The following is a 24,420-nucleotide window of genomic DNA, read 5'->3' as shown; positions in this document are numbered from 1 at the left end:
CATGTAGTAACTTTACCTTCTCTCTTTATTTGAGTGTATATTATATGAGGACTCGCAGTAACTTACTGAAGTTATCAATGACAACAACATAAGCTGAATATAATTTGATGTTTTCACTGATTAGGACTAAAAGAGTTTTCTTTGACTAAGATAATATCCAGAATTTAGTCTAACAAAGTAACAAAGACAGGAAGAGGTTGACTGAAGGCCTTTACACACGGGGAGCGTGACGAATAAAGAATACTAAATACTCGCCTGTGAAATACACCTTTATTGTGAAAGGTAAGAAGGAAGGAGCGTTGCCTTTGTCACAATTGAAATGAGTAATAAAGTTTGCCGCCTTGGTTCGTACTACGAAGCCTCCGTGTAGTTGTTTTATAATCCTCATACATAAAAGCTGCAACTTAACCCGTCAAAGGTTAAAGGTTAATCAAAGGTGGAGTCTTTAAGCTCAGAGAAATCAACCTTCTTACAAAAGAATATATCGACAAGACTCAGGACAAAGAGTAAATAAAAAGTATCTGACAAGATAAAAACTCTTTAGAGATTCATGACGGGAACTTTGACGGGAATGTTTCTTGTTAAGTGAGTTCTGTGAGGACAGTCGGAGGTTTTGACTCACTGAGCTGCTCCTTGACCTCGAACATCCCCTCGGCCTCTCGGGCCAGGCTGACTCCCACCGAGTTCCTGGCTGCCACCCTGAACCTGTACTTGGTCCCCTCCTTCAGACCGACCACCACGATGCTCAGGTCTTTGACCACGGAGTACGGCGTCCACTTGTCCTCGGCGGAGCCATCCTCCTGGTAGTCCACCACGTAACCGTTGATCTTGGCTCCTCCGTCTCTGAGCGGCTTCAGCCAGCCCAGAGTGGCGCTGTTCTTAGTGATGTCCAACACGTCCATCTTCTTCGGAGGGTCCGGCTCACCTGCAGGCGACACGGCAGCAGGTGTTAGGAAGAACAAAGAAAAGGAAACAACAACAGAGAGGAACTCAGAGGTATGACTTGGTAACTCTGCGGCAGACGATCTGCAGCACGTTTTTAAAATAAACGTGTTCTAATAAATTGCTTTATGTACTTTGCACATCCTAGTTTAAACACTACATGTCGACTACATTTAGTGAAATGATATCCGTGTTGACTTCTCGGCATGTTGCATTTGTTAAATCTTAATATTAGACTTACACATTTGTGTTTTACATTCATCATAAAGTGGGCGCTGAGGCTCGTTCGTGCATGTTTTATCTTTACTTTTTTACAGATCTACACATAGCATCCTGATATTTTCAGTGTCCATGCACTGTATTAGAGAATAAAAGTACTGCGTTACATTTAAAAGCAGCAGATACAGAAATACTTTTTTGTAAAGTAAAATACTGTAACGTCAGAAGTTGAACATTTCAGTTTTGTGTATTATTTTGATAGAAAATACATTTACATGGAGTTTTCTGATCTGGATGTCTTGCAGATGTGTTATTGTTTGACCCGGGACTCTTTATTTATCTGTATATGGCTCACGATCGTAAAGGTTGACACTCACTGATGGGGTCGACAGCCAGGTAGGACTTGGGCGAGTCCTGAGGAACTCCGATGCCGTACTTGTTGCAGGCCGTGACTCTGAAGTAGTACTCGATGCCGGGCGACATGGTGGTCACCTTGAAGCTCGTCTTCCTCAGGTCCTCAATGCACTTGCTCCACGTCTTCCTGTCCACCTCGCGCTTCTCCACGACATAGTTGAGGATGGGGCTGCCACCATCGTTATCGGGCGGCAGCCAGGACAGCTGAGCGCTCGTCTTAGTGATGTTTGATGCCTCCAGCTCGCCGACCGGGCCAGGAGTATCTGCAGAGGACAAGAACTCTGGTCACACAGATTCCTTACCAGTGAAGTAAACGATCCTTTCTCTTTTGAAAGCCGGGAACAACATTATGTAATAATCTGCAGCATATTGTAATAAAAAGCGTGAACACTTTGGTGTAAATTATAACAGATTGCAGCGGCGAGTTTCTTTCATGACAATGTAATAATACAAGTATTATGTAATAACCAACCAATATGGATAAAAACAACGTTTATGAATCATACTGTCTTAAAATTAAACATCAAGTATCAAATTATTCCTTCTAAACATATAACATAAACAGATGAAGACATTTTGGTTGGTTATTACATGATGCATGTATAAGTTTCACAAAAAAATTAACTCTTCGTTACATATTACACTACAATATGTAATAGTTAATAAAACAATGTAATGTATTGCATATTGTGTTAACGTTGTTTATTACAACATGCAGCAGATTATTAAACATGTGGGTGTTGTTTTTTCATGTGTGTTCATTATTTTTCTCACCGAGGACTTTGACACGGACGAACACGGCTTTCTCTCCAGCCGAGTTGGACAGAGTCAGCGAGTATCTCCCAGAATCCTCTCTGGTGCTCTCGGGGATGACCAGGAAGGACATGGAGTCGACTTGGTCCACGTGACCCCGGCGGATCACGTTGTCTACACCCAGGCGCTTCCAGGTGACCTTGGGGGAGGGCCGTCCTCTGATCACAGCGAACAGCCTGATGGGGCAGCCGGCCCTCACAGACAGGCCTTTCCTCAGACTGGCGTCCAGGTCGATCTCTGGAGCCTCTGTTGCCATAGAAACACATTGATGTTGTTACGGATTTACCATGGTGTGTAAAACAAAGGAGACACTACAGGTGAATAGGGTACACACTTTAATTGATATCAGCAAGAAACCTCCCCAGTTTATTACTGACATTAACACAATCATTTTTCATATTACAAGTTTTCTGAAATGTGATGTTTAAATATGCAAACGAGGCATTATTAATGTTTCGCCTAAGGGCACAGTCTGTGTTGGCTTCAGTAAACGTTCGTTCTTACCCAGGATCTCCTTGGGGAAGACGGCCTCCTTCAGGTAGGCGTGACTTCCCCAGCCCACCTGGTTTTGGGCGGACACCTTGAAGTCGTACTGCAGCTTCTCGTCCAGCTGGCCGATGGTGAACTCTGTGAGCACCAACGGGCCATGGGTGTCAATTCTCTTCCAGACCTCTGTGGGCTTCTCAGGGTCCGCGTCGCTCTTCAACCTCAAGTCCAGGCTGTAGCCGATGATGGGGGCACCACCGTCATACACGGGTTTAGACCAGGTGAGCGTGATAGAGGTCTTGGTGCTGTCACCCACCTTCAGGAAAGCAGGGGGGCCGGGGGGCTCTGCAGGTAGAGACAGGAACACAAGTTCAATAAAGACACCAGAAGAAAGTCCTTCAAAGTCCATCTCTCAAGAATATTTTAAAAGAAGTAAAGTGAAACTGCAAACTCACCGATGGGATCTTTAGCTGCGACGGGTCTGCAGGGTTTGCTGGGTTCTCCGAGGCCGACCTCGTTCTCAGCCTTCACCCTGAACTGGTACTCGTGGTTGGGAATCAGGTTGGTGACTTTCATGCGTCTCTCAGAGATGGGGCTCTTGGTGCACGGCACCCAGCGCACTGCCCTCTTCTCTTTCCTCTCCAGGATGTAGCCGGTGATCGACTTTCCTCCGTCATTCTCAGGAGGAGCCCAGACTACGGTCATCTCGTCTTTACTGACCTGCATCACAAAGGTTTTAACTGTGAGACTAACAGAGTAACTGTTTTACAACTCGGGGTCAGTTCCATTTAAAAGAGACCTATGCGGTGGATGACCAACACACTTAACACAAATAGTTAACTAAAAGTAATGTATAAGCAGTGGAAATACTTAAGTGATGGATAAACTAAGAAAAAACTAAACTAAGTTCATGCAACTGTCCCCAGGTTGTATAATGATCCTGGTATAGAGCAGATACCAGGTTGAAATATTTTCACATGAGCCAATATTAGGAAACATATGTATATTTTTTTAAATCTCAGGCTGCATGTGTTTTTATGTAATGTGTTTTCATTGATATGTCTGCTCTTGATTTCCATTTCTCCAAGATAATTATATATATGCATATATATATATATATATATATATATATGTATATATATACATACATATATATATATATATATACAGCGTCTGCTAAATGACCTGTAATGTAATAGCAGCTATAATACAGGAAGTCTTTTACGTACCTTGGTGACGTCGGGGGCTTCAGGAGGTCCAGGTTTGTTGAACTGAGTCTTGACGGTTACAGGCTTGCTCTCCATGGCGGGGCCGGTTCCCATCTTGTTCTCAGCCCTCACTCTGAAGATGTACTCGTTGCTCTCCACCAGACGAATGACGTTGCAGTATGGAGTGACCACACAGGCCGAGTACGTGGACCAGACCATCCTCCTGGTCTCACATTTCTCCAGGATGTAGCTGTCCACCTCACAGCCTCCATCGTCCTCCGGAGCATCCCACACCACTCTGCACTTGTCGGCTCCAATGCCGGTAATCCTGAGGTTCCTCACCGGGCCGGGGACGTCCAGGACATTAATGTTGGCGTATGCCGTGAAGGTGCCGGCCGAGTTGGTGGCAGTGACGATAAACTTTCCAGTGTCAGTGCGTCTGGACTTTGTGAGAAGGAACTTGGAGTAGTCGGGGCCAGTCTCGTAGCTGACTCTTGGGTTGTCTTTGACAGCCTTATCTTTGGTCCATTTGACCTCCGGCTGGGGCTTTCCTCTTAGGCTGGCCTCCATCCTGACCGACTCTCCGGCCTTCACTGTCAGAACTCCGGCCAGCTTCAGATCAATGACGGGCTTCAGGATCTCCTCCTTCACCAAAATATCGGCAAGTTTCACCCAAGCACTCTCTCCTCCTTCATTGACGGTCTGCACCCTGAATTACAAATGATAAGAAATATTTTAAAGTAATTTATATTAGAATGGGCAACAGTGTTCGTTAATTAAAACTATTACAAAATATGTTCATCAACTACTTTTTTTAAGACGAGACTATGAGGTGACTGCACTGACGTTATAAAACAATAACTGTAACGATATCAACATGCAATATGGTTGACCGAAACCTACCTAAAGGTGTACGTCTGGTTCTCCCTGCACTTGTCAGCCAGGAAGAAGGTGTCAGTGAGAGTGTCTGTGTTGAGTTTCTGCCACTCCTCAGCATCTTTGGATTGGCATTCCAGGTTGTATGAGATATTGGGGCTGCCGCCATCGTAGTCAGGCTTCCTCCATCTCAGATACACGTGGTTCTTACCGATGTCAGTGGCTCTGAACTTCTCAGGCTCACCAGGATTCTCAATGGGGTCGATGGCCAGCAGAGGGGTCTTGGTCTCCGTAGTTGGACCCAAGCCCATCTTGTTCACAGCACACACACGGAACAAGTACTCTTTGCCATCCATCAGCTTGGACTTGATCTTGCGATTGGTACAGTGGGAGGTGATCATCGACCACATGCTAATGCTGGGCTCACGGCACTCCACGACGTAGTTGGTGATCTCAGATCCACCATTGTCCTTAGGGGCCTCCCAGTTGAGCATACATGAGTCCCTAGTGGCGTAGGTCACGTGTAGGTTCAGGCAGTGGCTGGGTCTGTCTAGCACATTGACTGTGATGGCGCAAGAAGCCTCGCCGCCCTCATTAGAAGCCTTCAGGACGTACTTGCCATGGTCCGCTCTTGTGGCCTCCTTGATCCTCAGGTGGACTACAGGGAAGTTCTGAATAATGGTTACACGTTTGCTGTTCTCCAGAACGGTCTCCTCTTGTGACCAAAGCACTTCTGGTTCAGGACGGGCCTTGATGTAGCCGATGATGTTGATGTTGTGTCCGACGCGCACAGTGAGGCGCTCGCGGCAGGTGAGGTCCATCTCAATCTCTGGAGGGATCAGGATATCCTGAGCAGTGATTGACTCTGGGATTTCTCTGGGCTCTCCATCTCCGATCATGTTTGAGGCATAGACTCTGAATCTGTAAGTGCCTCCCTCCTCCAGACCCTTCACCGTGTAGGCACACTGCTTAATGAAGTCGTCCAGGTTCACTTTTTTCCATTCTTCAGTATCGGCCTTCTTCATTTCCACGGTGTAGCCCAGGATGGGGCTGCCTCCGTCTTTGTTGGGTTTGGTCCACACCAGGTCAGCGGTGGTCTTGCTGTAATCTTTAACTTTGGGGTTGACAGGGGGGCTGGGGACGGTGATGGGCCTGCAGGGCTTGCAGAGGTCAGAGGTGGGAGATGGGCTGCTGTAGCCAGCAATATTCTCAGCAAACACTCTGAACTCGTACTCGTTGCCCTCAAACAGACCCAGGACTTTGTACCTCAGGTCCTTGCAGGGTGTCTTGTTGACACGGATCCATTTTCCTCCCTTGTGTCTGCGCTCAATGATGTAGCCGGAGATCTGGCTGCCACCATCGGACAGGGGCATGGTCCAGCCGACTGTGACAGAGTCGTCTGAGATATCAGAGGGATGTGGCTTACCAGGCTGGCTGGGTGGAAGGAAGGTGTGCTCAGCGACAGTGGGCTTGCTCTCAAGAGGAGCGCCGATTCCCATCTTGTTCTCAGCACGAATGCGAACCACATATTCCACTCCCTTCTGGAGGCGGCTGATGTTGCCTTTGGTGGAAAGGCTGCCAGAGCTAACACCTCCCCATGTCCCCTTGTTGGACTCTCTCTTCTCCACGATGTAGTTGGTGATGGGGCTGCCGCCGTCGTCTTTGGGAGGACGCCATTCAATCATCATGGAGTCTGGAGTGACCTCAAGGATGTTGGCTGGTCCAATGGGAGCAGCGGGAACATCCAGCACAGTGACGTTCAAGGCCACGGTCTTGGTTCCAGCTGGGTTGGACACGGTGAGCAGGTATGTGCCCGTGTGGTTCCTGGTGCACTCATTAATGCTGAGCACAGTGGAGAAGTTATCCGTGTCGATCTTGACGTTACCCTCGGTAGTGATCTCCTCTCCTTCGATGATCCACTTGGCAGTGGGAATGGGCATTCCTCTCATGATAGCTGGCAGCCTGATGGTGGTGCCGGCCTTTACGGTGATGCCTTCAGTGAGCTTCACGTCCACCTCGACAATTGGAGGCACTGTGGACATGCAGACGGAGGAGGTTACCACATGCTACGACATGCTTTATATTCAAAAACATTGAAATAATACATGTTACCTGACCAACAATTTAACAAATATAGGTGCAATGATGACCTTTATTTGCTTTGAGCACCAACATTAAAGTCAATTTTCAATTCAATTCAATTTCTCACCTGGAGTAACGTTGAATCTTTAAAGAAAACTTAAAAAGTCTTGATGAAATAAAATAAGTGGAGCTGCGTTTAAAACTATCTGAATACATCTTTTTACAAACGCTCACACAACTTGTGCAGAACAACCCAAGACTCATATATCCTGTCGTATGTCACTACTTAACAAACACATTAATTTTCACTAAAATCTTAACTTTTAAAACACTTCGAACAAGTAGTGCGCTTGCACACACGTGAAACCGTTCATGTGAAACAAATTTAAATAGCTAAGATGTTTTTATATAATCTTGCTGTTGTTAATCGGCCCTCATTTACTTAATTTCATCAAGACGTTTTTGGATTCTTCAAGGTGGAGGGATGAGAGTTGATTACTTGATATACAAAATTTTGTGGTAGAAGTTTATTCTTTAAGTGGATCGATTCATGGCAAATACCAATTCAAGGCACATGGCTACAGAAAGTATTCGTGAACCTCTAATTTCAACCGTGACTTCTTAGTTTATATATGATCCAGTTTAAGATTCCACTGATAGAGGTCATATAGAGTGCTGGTCATTTGTTCCGTATCTCACCCAGTTTTTCCTGGCACAGGATCGGCACAGTGGTGTCGGGTCTGCTGAGGCCAATGGCGTTCTCAGCCCTGACTCTGAAGCGGTAGGTCTTTCCTTCCTCCAGGCCGGTCACATGACTCTCAGGGATGCTCACAGTCTTCCACTCGTCCCACTCCTTCTCTCCCTCTTCCTGATACTCCACCAGGAAGCCTGTGATCTCACTTCCTCCATTGCGGTCGGGCCAGTTCCAGACCAGCCACACCTCAGTCTTGTCCACGTCTGTGTGGTGCAGGTCTTTGGGGGGACCAGGAGGGACTGGAATGATGCAAGAAAAGATACTTAGGTTTGAACTTTCACAACAGTGTTCATTTTGTTAACGAATAAATTATGACAAAATACGTATGTTTGTCAACAAGCTTTTTTTCCCTGCCAAAGAGGAGACGATGACGAGACGGCATCTACGTCATTAAACACTAACTGTGACCATATCAGCAGGAAATATGGCTGAAGACGACTGAAATCTGATTATTAAAAAAACAAACATTTGACACATGACTAAAACTAAATAACTGACAAATATCAGAAAAAGCATTTAGACTAATAACGACTAAATTGAAAATAGCTTTTAATGAACCCCGCCTCACAACACAGACTCCACCTTCCTCGTCCCCACGAGCAGAAATCAGAATATGATGTATTCTTTGGGAACAAAAGCTCTTTTTAAGTTCAGTCCATTGAAAATGTTGGAACAAAAATCTCCACTTATGTGTATTAAAACGATATAATATCAGCAGTATTAACTTTATGTGTTTTCTTTGTACCAGTACAACATCGTACTCACAGAGTGGGTTCATTGCTTTGATGGCCTTCGGCGTCTCGACATATTCGCTGCGGCCGTACTGGTTCTCAGCTGCGACTCGGAACATGTAGGACGTTCCCTCCATCAGGTGCTTCAGCATCATGCTGCGCTTCTTGGACGTGGAGCAGAGCGGGACCCACTGAGTGGACGCCGCGTCCTTCTTCTCCACCACGAAGTTAGTGATGCGCACGCCGCCGTTATCCTCCGGGTCCTTCCAGGACAGGTAGGCGGAGTCGCTCCGGATGTCAGACACCCGCAGGTGCTGGATGGGACCGGGTTTGTCTGCAGAATAAACACACGAGGAACGTCACAAAACTGATGAGCCGGACTTTCATTAGGGGCGGAAACAAAACGGTAAAAGTTTTACAGGTAAATGTTTTAAGGGTTAATGTATTAAAAAGTTTTAAAGATAAAAGTCTTGAAGGTAAAAGCTTTAAATGTAAAAGTACTAAAATGTTTTAAAGGAATAAACTGAATGTCTCCTATAAATCCGAGTGAAGTGCCGACTCAGACTCGTGTTGTGCGGTTCTTACCGAACACCAGCACGGTGCAGGTGGCGGACTTGGATCCGACCGGGTTCTCCACGGTCAGGGTGTAGTCTCCGCAGTCGCCACGGTTACAGAACCTCATCTCCAGCTTGGTGCCGGTCTGGTTGGTTTCGATGTCGGCTCTGGTGGGCACCTCGGCCTCGTTCTTCAGCCAGGTGACGCTGGGGAACGGGACGCCGTTGATGGTGGCCATCAGGTTGATGTGAGTGCCGGCCAAGGCCTTCACCTCCCGGGTCATCGCAGCGTCCAGGATCAGCTCTGGGGGCTCTGAAGGGGTGGGGGGGGTGGAGGGTAGAAGAAGTCATGAGAATTACTGGTGTCGTGGAATTCAGCCGATACAAACTAAACCAAAGGTGGTGAGAAGTGAATCTATCATACTGAAATAAAGATACTTAGTTAAAGAAGTCTTGCAGCGTGGGTGTGACGTCATCATCATCTATACAACCAATGTGGAATTGTTTACTAGAGCACAACACAGCTTATCTTATCTGTTGGCCACCGGGAGCAACTTGGGGTTCAGTATGTTGCCCAAGGACACTTCGACACGCTGACTGCAGGCTGGAGATCGAACCAGCGACCGCTGGACGACCTCCACCTCCTGAGCCACAGACGCCAGAGTACTCACCCAGTCTGTCCATCACTCTGATTGGCTCCTGCAAGTCCGCCGGCTCGGACTCTCCGGCGGCGTTGACCGCCAGGACTCTGAAGCGGTACAGAGTGTCGTCCTCCAGGTTGATCACCTTGAACTTGGTCTCCTGGCAGGAGTCTGGAGTCTGGTTCACCTGAAGGCAGCAGCAGGACCAGAGTTCAGGTCACATTGTACAAAGATTTAAAGAGTATCTTCTGATACACAATGAAAGTAAATGATGATTGTTTGGACTTTGATTATAAATAAGGTGGCAGAGTGCATATAAAAGCACTAAAAAGTGCAGAGATCAGTCCAGTAAAGGATGTGCAGACATGACGATATTACATGTAAGCCTTTATAGACCGAACACAATGAAATTAACTTGTATTTTGTATTTTGCTTTAATACTGGTTTAATGCTTAATACTTAATACTTAATAATATAATATAATAATAATAATATAACTTAATAATATGGCCTGGTGGTCTAGTGGTACGCCTTCCAAACAAAACACTAGAAGGTTGGGAGTGACCTGTAATGTAATCCTCATGAAACCTGGAGACTCACCTTGAGCCACTCCTCCTCTCCCGCTTTCTGGAACTCCAGCAGGTATCCGAAGATCTTTCCTCGGCCGGTGTCGGCCGGCGGCTTCCAGGCCAGAGTCACGGACTCCTTGGTGAAGTCGATGACCTGGAAGTTCACCGGGGGGCTGGGTTTCACTGCGGGGGGGGGGGGGGGACAGGGCGGAGTTAATGCAGCAAGCTACAGAGAACACCGACGAGCTGCAGGAGGAGGAGGAGCTCCACTTACCGATGGGGTCTTTGGCGAACACGGGTTTGGACGGAGGACTCGGGTCTCCGGCTCCCACCACGTTCTCAGCGCTGACTCTGAACTCGTACTCGCAGCCCTGCAGCAGCTCCATCACCCAGTACTCCACCTTCGGGAAGATCCTCTCCGTGTTGCAGTGAACCCACCTGGAGCACAAACACGAGCAGAGAAGCTTTATTGGGCAGAATTTCTATCACACATTTTATATTATTACAATAAACAGTTTTTAACTTTTCATTCCACTTCATCTTATTCTATTTATATGTAAAGATTTTACTTTGGGGTATATATATATAATATAAATGCATTAAATGTATATATTTCATTAAATCTGTACAAAGTATTGGCTGTAAAAAGAGTAGCTGTGACTTATTATTGTTTATTATTTTTATTAACACTAAACTACAGCGGGGCAGACCTTCAGAGCTGTGTGTGTGTGTACCTGTTGGCCATGGTCTCCTTCCTCTCCACGATGTAGCCTGAGATCGGTTTTCCTCCATCAGCGGGGGGCTCCCAGCTGATGAGGGCAGAGTCGCGGTAGACCTCCTTTATTATGGGCTGTTTGGGGGCGTCAGGCACGTCTGTGGAGGAAACAAACGGATGATCAGACTCTGGATCTTCTGTTTCTCAGCTGCTCCATAACAAGCGGCGTGCACTCACTGAAGATGTCTCTGGCTCGTGTCTCTGAGGACAGCAGAGGCTCGCTGACGCCGTAGATGTTCTGCGCCATGATCCTGATGATGTACTCACGACCTTCGATCAGCTTCGGCACCTGAACACAGTGGGAGGCGCAGCGTCAGCACTGAGGAGGTCTTTACGCACCGGGGGGGCTTTCCCCTTCATCTCCAATGTTGCTTTTATCAAAATTACTTTTACAAGGAATGTGAATATCACACAGCAAAAAAGGGAAATAAATGTATGAATAACTAAATAACATGTGAATAAAGGCATCAACCAAACATTAATAACAATAATAATAATAATAATAATAATAACAGTAATAATAATATTAATAATAATAACAATAATATTATTATTAATAATAATAATAACAATAATAACAGTAACAATAATAATAATATTATTAATAATAATAATAGTAACAATAATAATAACAATGATAATAATAACAATAATAATAAAAGTAATAATAATACACTTTATTTATAGAGCACTTATTAAACAAAGGGTTAAAATACCAATAAATTATAATAATAACAAGTTTTCTTTCTGTATCAATAATAATAATAATAATAATATGCGGGTGTTTCAACATGCCACCCCCCCCCAGTATTCCCGGCCCCACCTTGCAGGACGTCCTGGTGCAGGACGAGGTGACGGGCATCCACAGGTCTCTGTTGGTGTCTCTTTTCTCGATGATGTAGTTGGAGATGGCGCAGCCTCCGTCGTCCAGAGGGGGGCTCCAGGAGATCACCATGTAGTTCCTGTAGACCTCGTTGAACTCCACGGGACCCTCGGGAGGCTGAGGACGGTCTGACGGGGGGGGGGGGGAGAATCACACAGGTTCATTTCACAGCAAACTAATAAACTCTCTTTGGGTTTTACTGCATCCTGTCTGCATGCCGTGCACGTCGGCGTTCCTGCCACATGAAGTAATAAACTAAACTTCTCCTTGTATTTCCTAACATATCCTTCACTTCTTTGTTTTCTTTAAATAATCCTTTACTTTCTTTTCTTTTTCACAATCAGTCTTTTAAGATTTTACAATATAATTATAGAACACAAATATTTTTTCATTTGAAATAAAAATAAAAAGAACAAATTTAAACTAAAGTTTCAGGGAAATTAATTTTCCACTTTCTTGAAGCTTCTTGAAGAAGATTTCATAAATGACATCACCCGTCCGCTACACAGGTCGTTGTAATTTCTTTTTTAGCAGCTACAAAAAAGTATTTTTTAAATATTGCTAAGTGTTGAAGCCCAAAAGTCATTTTTGTCCCAAATAAAATCACTAATTCTTCATAAATCTGCCGGCAAAAAGTATAAATGTTCTCCCAAAACAGCAGCTCTGAGAGCCGATCCTCTTTCATCTTCACGCTTCACTTGTTGTATTAACGTGACGGAGCTGCGACGTGTTGTTCATGGTGACGATTTTAAACCCGACTCACCGACCACGGTGATGTTGCAGATTCCTGTGCGCGTCCCGGCGGCGTTCTCCACACTGGCGCAGTAGCGGCCGCTGTGCTCCCTCTTGGCCTTGCTGATGTTGAGGCTGAGGTGGCGCGTGGTGCTGTGCAGAGCGATCTCCTCGTCCGCCTTCAGCTCCTCCTCGTTCTTCGTCCAGGCGATAGCCGGGGCCGGTTTGCCGCTGTAGCGTCCTGACAGCGTGCACGTGTCTCCAACCTTCACCATCATCTTGTCCCTGAAGTCCAGGTCCAGAGTGGGGGGTTCTGAGGGGGGGGTTAAAAACAGTTAGAATATCTGCTGCTGGTGCTTCTGGAGATTAATGTGAACAATAATAAAGTTCTGTAAACTGTACAGCGGACAAACAACTACATTAGTTTTAGTATTTTAATGAAAGTATTTAAGGTAAAGATGATGTTTGTCTTCGATCAGAATGTTATACAAATAACATGTACAAGAAAAACCAGGAAAATTAATTTAGTTCTGAATATAACATTATTATTAGGTAATCAGTATTATGCTGCTTCACTAATGGCCACAAGGTGGAGTTGTTGGTGCTTAAATATATCAAGTTTCATTTTATTAAAGTTACCAGAACTGTAGAAACATCATGTTTTAATGTTACTGTAGCGCCGCCTGTGGGTAGAACTGTATCATACGTTACACACGCATGGGCCACGCCCCCTCAAAATGTTGGTAACCAATCAGAGACAAACTGTTAGTCGAACTCAAAGGTTTTGTTCGCGGTCGTCTAAATATGTTACGTACAAAGTCTGGTGAAAATTAGAAGAAATAGGTTCCGAAATAAGTAAAGAGCGCGGTTACCGGAAAATTCAAAATGGCCGATGAATTATTGTTTTGCTGCAGCTCACGGTTCGTGAGTTATTTGCTAAATTGCATAATAACTGACCACATGGTGGCGCTGTTGAGTCCATGCTTCAATATGTCTCCAGGTACCAGGTGTGATTACTTTGTGTAGTGTTTATATGACTGTAGGTGCACTCCCATAGACGGCCATTCAAACAGATATTACATGAATCTCTGGTTTTTCCTGAACTGAATAAATGTTTTTGCGTCACTCACCGATCTCGTCTTTGCACTGCACGGGTTTGGTGGCGAAGGACGGTTTTCCTTGTCCCACCTTGTTGATGGCGGAGACTCTGAACTCGTGGCTCGAGCCTTCCTTCAGCCCCGTCAGATGGAACTTCCTGTCCATCAGCTTCGTGTCTCCGCCGACTCGTACGAAGTAGTCCCGGCCGAGCATGCGCGACTCGAGGACGTACTCGGTCACCTCGGCGCCGCCGTCGTACTTGGGCGCTCTCCAGACGACGGAGAGGGAGTCCTTGGTGACGGCGGTGATCATCAGGTCCTCGGGACGCTCCGGGACGGCTGCAGGAGACGCGTGAGACGGATTAAAGGACACTTTCAGTTCATTCATGTCACATCTCGGTCTACGGAGTTCCTTGTAGAAAGACTTAAATGTAACATATTTAAATCTAAATTAATTTGTTTTAGCAAAACATTGTCATCGATTTAAACAATTATGCAGAATAAAGTTTTCTAATATGTAAATAATGAAGATTCAGTTTAAACATATAAATCTTTTCTTTCAAGAAGGTTTCTCTGCATACCTTTGTCTATATGTCTCGTGTGTGTGTGTGTGTGTGTGTGTGTGACGTACAGATGGGGTCCTTGATGAGAACCATCTGGTCGGTCTCGATGAACGGTCCCATGCCGATGATGTTCTCCGCTGCGATCCTGAAGAAGTAGCCCTTGCCGTCGAGGAGTCCCTGCACCACGGCGTTGTTCCTCGTCACCGTGTAGGACACGGACGTCCAGCCCATGCGGTCCGACTCTCTCTTCTCAATGATGTAGTTGGTGATGGCCGAGCCGCCGTCGTCCTCGGGGGAGTACCAGGTCAGCTTGCACGAGTCGTTTGTCAGATTTTCGCCGGCGAAGGGAAGACCGACGGGCCCGGGGACATCTAGAGGGAGGACGGAGGGGACAGGAAGTCAGACGCAGTTCTTAAGAAAGCTCACATTAAATGTAAAACTGCTTCCTGTTTGCTGGAAGTCGTGGTCTCTGAGACGCTAACCATGAGGTTCAGAGGTGGTTTGTGAAATGTCTTCATAAACTGTATGTGTGTCAACGTACATCTACTGTACATGTGTATACTACAGGCGTCTTATATTACAGACATTGTAGGTAAAAAAAGAAGAAGGAAATATTCGGGATACTCACAATTTATAAGATTAAAGTTGTGAATTTACAATTAAGAAAACTCAGATTATCTCTGGATTAAAATGGTGCATTTACGAGAAAAACTACCAAATTTATGGGGAAACAATGTGTATTTATTCTCTGAGATTATCACAAAGTAGAGTCATATATATATGTATAAATCATAAATCTACAAGAAGAAACATCGATATAGATATTATCTACGAGAAAACCCCCCACACAAAAGATTCTCTGAGATTATAAAATCGTATGTTTGCGAGAAAGAAACTTGTGTTTCTTTTGGTCATCACAACATCACAACCCTTTCTCAATAACCACTCTGCTCCGTGACGTTTGGTGACACATGTCCGTAATGCGGCTGTATCTCGTAACTCTATGAGTTTCTGATATCCCCCCCGCTCCCCTGCTCACCCAGGACCTCCACGATCACGGCCTTCTTCCTCTCCCCGCCCTCGTTCTTGGCGCTCAGCGTGTAGATGCCCTGGTGCTGCCGCCTGCAGTTCTTGATCACCAGTGAGTTGGAGATGCCCGTCGTCTCCACCGCGGCCTCCTTGGGCACCTCTGCGTCGTCCCGGCACCAGGAGATCTGCGGGGTGGGTTTACCGGACACGTAGGCGATGATGCGGATGGTGCCGCCGGCGTGGACCACGATCTTCTCCTTCACCGAGGCATCCAGGTCCATCTCAGGGGGAACTGTGGGAGGAAGGAGACGTTTAATATACATCTATTAAAACACCGGACGCACACGTGAGGTGGAGCAGAGACGTACTTGTTCTGTCTTTGACCTCGATCAGCTCGGACACGAGACCCGGATCTCCCGGGCCGGCGGCGTTCACGGCGCGGACCCTGAAGCTGTACAGACCGCCTTCCTTCAGCCCGGCCACCACAAACTTCGTGCCTCGAATCTCCGTGTCCTTCGCCTGCAGAGAGAAGGGACGGAACGAAAGAGAATTTAAAAGTGTTTTTCTACTTTAATCTTGAGGATCCTCGTTTCTTTCACTGATGTGTTCATTAAAGACCTTTGTTCTCTTTTTATCATTACGTTTATTATTAGAATATAAAAAGTTGTCAGACTGGCAGTTATTTTTACTTAAAGACCCTCACACATGTTTATCACATATATGTATTTGTACTATGTTGTTTATCCTGTACACACGACATCTATTGCACGTCTGTCCGTCCTGGACAGAGGGTCTAAGGACAGAGGGTCTAAGGACAGAGGGTCTAAGGACAGAGGGTCTAAGAACAGAGGGTCTAAGGACAGAGGGTCTAAGGACAGAGGGTCTAAGGACAGAGGGTGTAAGGACAGAGGGTGTAAGGACAGAGGGTCTAAGAACAGAGGGTCTAAGGACAGAGGGTCTAAGGACAGAGGGTGTAAGGACAGAGGGTCTAAGGACAGAGGGTCTAAGAACAGAGGGTCTAAGGACAGAGGGTGTAAGGACAGAGGGTCTATCTCGTATCCTGTACAGTCTGTAAACACAGAGACAAATGTATAATTTATGATAATGGAATATATAAATACCTTTGATTTGATATATGTAATCATTTGTGTCAGATATGTTTTTTACACAAAAAGGTTTAATTACAAAAAACGAATAACTATAAAATAACAAAGAAATCTTCAAATGAAATCTTCGTTTCCCCAAATCTATAAATGTTCAAATATTCTCCTATTAAAATTATGTGTGTGTGTGTGTGTGTGTGTGTGTGTGTGTGTGTGAGAGATGTTTCTGACCTTCTCCCAGCCGTCGTCTCCCTCGGGCTCCTTCTCCTCCTCGCTGCTGATCATCAGCAGCCTCCTCTGTGCCTTCTTCTCCTCCTCTTCCTTGTTCACCTCCTTGAATTCGGCGATGTAGCCCGTGACCTTTGACCCTCCGTCCAGCACGGGGGGGATCCACTCCAGCTCCACCGACGACTTAGTCCAGTCCGTCACCTTCGGGGTGGGCGGCCCGGGAGGAACTACACACACACACACACATTTAATCTCACGTCTCTGGTGACAGCTGCGAATATACTCAGAGAAGAAAGTCAACGTTTCCGGATTAAAGTCACAAATTTAAGAGGAATTCTTTTTTTATTTACTGTAATCAAAGAGAATATTCAAGTATTTTTCTCGTACATTTGTCACTTTAATCTCAGAAAATAAAGAAACGTTTTTCAGAGTAATTATTTCTTAGTATTATAGAAGGACTTTAAAGTTAAATCAATTCAGGCTTCAGATTCCGGGTTCAAGAGTTCGATATAAAGTCTTTCCTGTAACTCTGAGACGGATTCTTACCGATGGGGTCTCTGCAGAGCACGGGGTCAGAGGGCACGCTGGGCAGACCACAGCCGGCGGCGTTGGCAGCGATGACCCTGAACTGGTAGAAGGAGCCTCCCTGCACGCTCAGCACCTCAAAGTTGTTGCCCAGAGGCAGCGCCCGGATGGTCTCGCGGTTGGTGCGGACCCAGCGCTTCCCCGTCGTCTCCTTCTTCTCCACGTAGTATTCGGTGATGGAGGAGCCGCCGTCGTACTTCGGCTCGTCCCAGTTGACGGTCATGGAGTCCAGAGAGACGTCCGTCACGGTGGGCTTCTCGCACTGACCCGGGACGGCTGCAAAACGTCAATACATCATATAAATAACTTGTGAAGTTCATGTGACTTTATAACTAAAACATCAAGTTCACTGTGAATGTTCTCTGCTTTAAATATCAAGTACAAGTCAAAGACAAGTTTATTACTTTATTCTTGTATTGAGCTGTTTAGTTTGTGCGTGTTTAGTTTGTGCGTTTGTAAGATTGTTGTTTTTCTATGATTCAATTTCAACATTTTGGAAGTTCTGTAAATACATAAATAAATGCAGAGCTGCTCGATTAATCATATTATATGGGTGAATATTGAGATCATTATGATTTTAAATTATTACTCACTAACATGCATTTATTTTATTGTTTTTTAAATGTAATGTTGTATTTTATCGGATTTTCTTAAACTTTAAATTGAATTCAACTGAAAAATTATTTTTAAATAAATGAATAATGTAAAAAACTAATAAGTAAAATAATTAACTCCACAAACTACTGAACTTATGTTCAACATTTTGGTAAACTATGTTCAACGTCAGCAGCTCAGCGGTGACGGTGAAAGGAGAGGGAGCGCTGGATTTATTCATCACTGCGACTCATCTCATTTATCCATCATCTTGTTTTCATGGGACTCTTCACCTGCAGAGCTCTTTAAGGGAAGCTCCGGCTCCACAGGTGTAATAAAGGATGTGAACTCACTGAACAGGTTTCGGGCCTTCTCCGGCTCGCTGACCAGCGGGGGCCCGACTCCGAACTTGTTCTGGGCCATGACTCTGAACTCGTACTCGTGGTTTTCCGTCAGCCGGGTCACCAAGTAGGCACACTCCTTGGGGTCGTTGGAGATGTGGACCCAGGACTTCCTGTTCTCCTCACGCTTCTCCACCACGTAGTTGGTGATCTTGGATCCGCCGTCGTCTTTGGGAGCGTTCCAGGCCAGGCCAATCCTCTCCGCAAACACCTCGGTGAACTTCAGGGGGCCGACCGGCGGGCCGGGGGGGCCTGCAGGGAGGAGGGGGGAGGGAGGCTTTAGATTTAAATATTCATTCATATGAAGAATGAACAAACAAGCAGTCAAACCGTTTCAATTAATAAAGAAATATTAGTTACATCAGAAGGTAACATTATTATTAATGTTGATAATAAAAACTGAACATGTACAAATACATATTTAGCTCCTGTCTATTATTTCTTATTTGTAACATATTTGAGACTGAAAATAAAACAACTTAAAGATGTGTTGAATCAGGAGGTTTAGTGTTATGAATGAATGAAACAGTAATACATACTGATAATATGTTTCAATACTAACTGCATCTGTTATTTTGCACAATATATACTATATAGTATATAGTATATATATATATATATATATATATATATATATATATATATTCTCACCCAGCACAGCGAGCTTGATGTCCTTGGTGGCGGTGCCCAGGCTGTTGGTGGCCGTTAGGCTGTAGAGGGCGCTGTCATGCCGGCTGGCCTGCTGGATGAGCAGCGTGCACTTGTCCTGCGTCACCAGTTTGTTCATGTGCTGGTCGTACTGCACGACGGCCTTCTCCTCGGGTTTGGCCAGGCTGGCTTTGTGCCAGGTGAGCGTCGGGAAAGGACAGCCGCTCACCTTCGCCACGAGGCTGACGTCACTGTCCTCCTCGCCCTCCATGGCCTCACGCAGCTCGATGGTGGGAGCGCCTGCAGAAACACAGCAGAGGCTTTATGAAAGGATCCCACTGACATCATCATCTTCATACTCAACGCTAAAAATGTCATTCACAGTTTTGTTACTGTCTGCTTTTGGAAAATGAGACGGTGTGTAATGTGTGTTATTTGGATATTGTGAATGTGATGATGTTGCTGTTCCGTATTTAAAACACAGAAAGTGACCGGCAGCAACAAACAAAACTAACCAAGAGGAGAGATTTGAATACAACATCCTGAACTCTTAGAGCAAAAAGCTTTTGTCCTCAAAATATTTAACTTTAAAACTCTGTCCTCTGATTGGCTAACGCGACTGTCACTCACATGTCTGATCCTTGATGACCAGGGGTCCTGCGGTGGCGGAGGGTCGGCTGGGTCCGGCGGCGTTCACAGCTTTTACTCTGAACTCGTATTCTCCTCCCTGCAGATCAACGACAACAGTCAACAGTGGAAACTTCATCATCTTCATCACAAAATCATTCATTTATTAAACGTTTTTAGACAACACAAATTAAAATATCTGGATTTCTCAAGCAGGTAAACATTAAGTGCACAATTACTTAAATTAGTTTGTGACATTAAATAACTTTATTTGAATGTCTTTTTTCCAAAACTTTAAACTAGGGTTGTCGAGTTTGCGTGTTAATTTCGATTAATTAATCACAAAAATAACGCAACATAAATATTAACCCAGATTAATCGCGCTCTTAGATGCCCCTAACTTCTGGTCCGACAGCACCTACAGACTCCGACAGTCTACGTCACATTATCTTAGAATCAAGTTGATTAAGAGAAATAAACTGAAACCAATGGCAGCCTGGAAAGAAAAAGAAATGTCCTGACACTAATGAGTGTTATTGAGCATTAATGAAGGCCGGCCGCAGTAAAGGAGCACAAAGACCGACCTCCTTCAGGTCCTCCACCACGAAGCTGAGCTCCTCCACGTCTCTCTTGTTGCACTGCTTCCACGTCTCCTTCTCCTTGCCGCTGGTGTCCCAGCTCAGACGCTCGATGACGTAATGCTTCACCGGAGAGCCGCCGTTGTTTTTGGGAGCCTCCCAGCTCAGAGTGACGGTGCTCTTTGTCACCAGGTTGACCTTCACCTTGGTGGGGGGGTCAGGGGGGTCTGAGGGAGAGGAGGACAATGAATAGGAGGATTAGCATTAGGTATTGCAGCTGTATCTCTGTAGTTGGATTAGCAGGTGTGTCCTCACAGATGGGGTCTCTGGCCCGGGCAGGGTCGGCGGTGATGGTGAACGGGCCGAAGCCAAGTCTGTTCTCAGCTCGGACCCTGAACAGGTAGTCCTGACCCTCCAGCAGCCCCGGCACCACGTAGGCCTGGCTGGCACAGGCAGCATTCACCTGATAAACAAATCAAACCATCCATCAGTTAATCAATCGTGTTTTCTTTTTGCTCTAAAACTCAACCAGTTATTGTTATTCTAAAGTAGAGAATTATTAAAGAAACCTGGAAGAAAACATTGGTTGCTAAAATAGTAGCTGTAGAAACTGAAACTTGAGGAACTAGCATAACATGGACTGAGGAGTGTTTACCTTTGTCCAGGCTTTGTCAGTGACACATTTCTTCTCGATAAAGTAGCTCTTAATTCTCTCTCCTCCATCATTGTCGGGGAGTTTCCAGATAAGCCTCATGGTCGCACGGGTGATGTCAGTAACCCTCAGATCCTTTGGAGGTCCAGGGACGTCTGACCGGAGAAAAAATACAGAATGAGCTCAAAGCATAACAAAACAATGAGTCAAGAAACTCTGCCACTCGGAATCTATATCTATATATACAAACAACTTGGACATACCGAGGACATTGACTCTGACGTTGACGTGTTTTTGTCCAGACTTGTTCTTGGCGGTGATGGTGTAGCGACCAGAGTGACTCCTCAGACTGACGGGTACGGTCACAATGGATGTGGTGTCTGTGGACTCAACCTGAACACACAAAAACAGTTTGACAATAAGACTTAAACCCATAAAACATGAACACAACTGACCTTTAAACAAACAACAGCATGTTGGTAGCATTGCTTGCTTTTTAATACAATATAAACACATTGTTTAATCACAAAGACAAAAGTGTAATGAAAAGCAGGACAATGTGGTGAGAAAGTCCTTGCTGGTCTCACCTCGGAGTCGACAGGCAGCGTGTGCAGTTTGTTCTTCTGGTGGGACTTGGCTTTGCCGGTGAAGTCCCAGGTTACCTTGGGAGCAGGGCGGCCCTTAATGGTAGCGGGGATCCTGAACGGATCTCCAGCACGGATGCACAGAAGGTCGTCGACCATGATGTCGATGGAGATGGAAGGAGCAACTGTCGAGTACGAAACATCAGTTGCAACATCAGTGACAAACATAGATGAAGGATAATGATAAAAGTGATCATCCATTTATTGCAATGAGACTTTAAAGTAGGACTTACGCTTGACGTCCTCAACCAGAACCTCGCCAGTGCGGGGACTGGGGTCAGACTCGCCAATGTCGTTGACCGCGATGATCCTGAAGCGGTAGTGTTTCAGTTCACGGAGGCTGGGCATAGTAAACTCAGTGGTGGGGACGAGGGATTCGAGGTCGTTCACTCTCTGCCACCCGGATGAGCCCTCATCCTGGATCTCGACTATGTAGCCTTTGATGGGACTTCCTCCGTCCCTCTCTGGTGCCTTCCAGGCCAGCGTGACACTGTGTTTTGTCTTATCAGTCACCTCAGGAGCAGCAGGCATGCTTGGAGGAGCTGAAGTAGAGATCAGCAGTTTGTAAAAATAGTACCCAATTTGGGAGAATCTAATCAATCTTCCCAAACACAGAGGAACCATTCAGCTCATGCTTACTGATCTGGTCAAAGAACTTCAATAAATTATTTAAGTTTAGTTCGATATGTAGGATATGTTGTTTTTTACTCACTGAGTGGATCGACAGCAAAGGCAGAGTCGGACGGTCCGCTGAATGGTCCAGTTCCTGCAGAATTGCAGGCAGCAACTCTGAACTCGTACTCTGTTCCTTCGACCAGACGGGTCGCCTGGGAGAAGGAGAAAGATGAAGGGTTTTAACAGACTCCTGTGGCTACAGGCCTTCCTTTCTGAAGGTCTGTAAAATACCTTCATAAAGGTCTTTGACAGACAATCTTTTAGCTCTGTAATGGGATTTAAAGGGTTTGTAATGGACCGTCCCAACGGTCTGCATCAGACAAGAGCTAAAGGTTTACAAAGGGCCATCCTAAAGATTTGTGATGGACAATTCAAAGACTCCAATGGGATCCTAAGACCAGGCATCCTAAAGCTGTGAGACGGATCTTACAAGTTTGTAACGGACCTTCCTTAAGTACTGTGACAGACCATGATAATTTCCTGTGAAAGTAATTTTTAAATCTCTCTAACAGGCCTTTCTAAAAGTCAATGGCAAGCCATCCTAAAATGTCTACATGTCTGTATGTAGGAGGTTGAAAAAAGTTGGGTTTAAATGCAGATCCTACACTTGCCAGGTTACTGTCTGCAAGCAGTAGATCCAGAGCTGCAAACACTGAGGCAACAATTTACATTTATTGTCAACACTTAAAAAATAAATAAAGCCTGAGCAGCTTACCTGGTAATCCCAGCCTTTCATGCCCCTCTTTGTGACTGGCATCTTGTTGACTTTGGCCCAGTAGGCAGTGCCTTTCTCCCTCTTCTCCAACCAGTAGCCGATAATCATAGAGCCGCCGTTGTCTCTGGGAGGCTCCCAGGTTAGGGCCATGGAGGTCTTGGAGTACTCTGCAATGGTTGGTTTCTCTGGAGGGCCAGGAAGGCCGAATGGGTCTGTGATCAAGACTTGCTCCGTTGCACAGGGGTCAGATTTACCGTAACGATTCTCGGCTTTGACCCGGAACAGGTAAGACTTGTTGGTCTCCAGGTTCCACACCTGCAGGAGGGGGAAGTGATGGTCCCGTTAGAGTGAAATAGAACTTTAAAAGCCTATGACCACCCCACTATTATTATTATCATTACTAATATTATTATTTCAGGACATACCCCATATTTCTTCTCGATGATGCTGCTGTTAACCTCCACCCACTGTTGTTCAGGAGGAGCTTCCTGTCCTTCTTCCAGCTCGGGTTCCTCAGTCACCACTTCCTTCTTCTCAACAATGTAGTTGGTCAGCTCGCTGCCACCGTTATCCAGTGGTGCGTCCCACTGTAAGTGGCAAGACTCCGCCCTGATGTTGGACACTGAAATATTCCTGGGTGGAAGGGGTCGGTCTGAGAGGAGAATAAAATAAAGTTAGTACATACATTATTTTACTTTTCTGCCTCTGATTGAGTCCGTGGCATGTTTCAACTCACCCAGCACCATGACGGAGATGGTGTGTTTGGCCGAGCCCATGTTGTTGGAGGCACACACAGTGTAGCTGCCGCGGTCCCTCCTGTTGGCTGTTGGGATGGACAGCTTGGTCTTTGCGTTCATCCTGCCGGTAACCTCTGTCTCCAGCAGCAGAGTCTCGGTGGGCTCCTCGATCACCACGTCATCCTTGGACCACTCGATCTTAGGGATGGGGAGGCCCAGGACATCAGCGGGGATCTCAATGGGCTCGCCCTTCTTAACGGTAATGGAGTCGCCCTTAAAGTGCTTCAGCATGTGGACCTCAGGAGACACTGAGAGGGACAGGACGGGAACGAAACCAATCAGCACACAAAGAAAAATGCGCACTCTAAAGGTTTAATACTATTTATATTCTAATACATCTTGAGAAATATCTGCCTTGGACCTTTTCTTGAATACAAACGTAGGGTTAAGGCTTTCAAAGACCAATTATAACATCCGGTCATACCTTCGTCGTCCTGGATGACAACATTCAATGGGATGGATGGTTCGCCCTCTCCAATTAGGTTGACACACTTGATCCTGAACTCATACATCCAGTCCTCTTCCAGGCCCTCCACAGTCATGGTCATGTTGGGGCAGATCTCTGTGTTGCAGAGCTCAAAGGCCTGCTGGTCCTGCCTCTTCTTCTCAACAAAGTATCCGATGACTGGGCTGCCGCCGTCATTACGAGGTGGCTTCCAGGTCAGTGTGATGGAGTTCTTGGTGCGCTCTGTGTAGTGGAACTTCTCGGGGTATGATGGTGGGCCTGCAGAACCACAAAAATAACAATATATTTTAAGTATAAATCCACTTTAAACCAACGACTGAAGTCTTGGTCTGCTTACAA

At 45.7% G+C, this 24,420-nt stretch overlaps 1 protein-coding gene across 1 annotated transcript in view; it reads right to left on the bottom strand.

Moving 5' to 3' along the window:
• ttn.2 (titin, tandem duplicate 2) overlaps positions 1–24,420 on the bottom strand; it is a 282,695-nt gene that overhangs the window by 61,541 nt on the left and 196,734 nt on the right. The window contains 19 exon segments of the mRNA XM_029427369.1: positions 623–925; positions 1,539–1,838; positions 2,350–2,634; positions 2,893–3,219; positions 3,330–3,594; positions 4,104–4,791; positions 4,986–6,990; positions 7,740–8,033; positions 8,560–8,859; positions 9,111–9,392; positions 9,751–9,907; positions 10,321–10,472; positions 10,564–10,727; positions 11,024–11,162; positions 11,242–11,353; positions 11,888–12,075; positions 12,711–12,992; positions 13,810–14,115; positions 14,408–14,710. Of these exon segments, the coding sequence (XP_029283229.1) occupies positions 623–925; positions 1,539–1,838; positions 2,350–2,634; positions 2,893–3,219; positions 3,330–3,594; positions 4,104–4,791; positions 4,986–6,990; positions 7,740–8,033; positions 8,560–8,859; positions 9,111–9,392; positions 9,751–9,907; positions 10,321–10,472; positions 10,564–10,727; positions 11,024–11,162; positions 11,242–11,353; positions 11,888–12,075; positions 12,711–12,992; positions 13,810–14,115; positions 14,408–14,710 (6,852 nt within the window).

Source organism: Cottoperca gobio, unplaced genomic scaffold (assembly GCF_900634415.1).
Source record: "Cottoperca gobio unplaced genomic scaffold, fCotGob3.1 fCotGob3_315arrow_ctg1, whole genome shotgun sequence".
In the NCBI taxonomy this organism is placed as follows: Eukaryota; Metazoa; Chordata; class Actinopteri; order Perciformes; family Bovichtidae; genus Cottoperca; species Cottoperca gobio.
The sequence above is the reverse complement of the archived record's forward strand: the minus strand, read 5'-3'. Positions and strand labels throughout refer to the sequence as shown.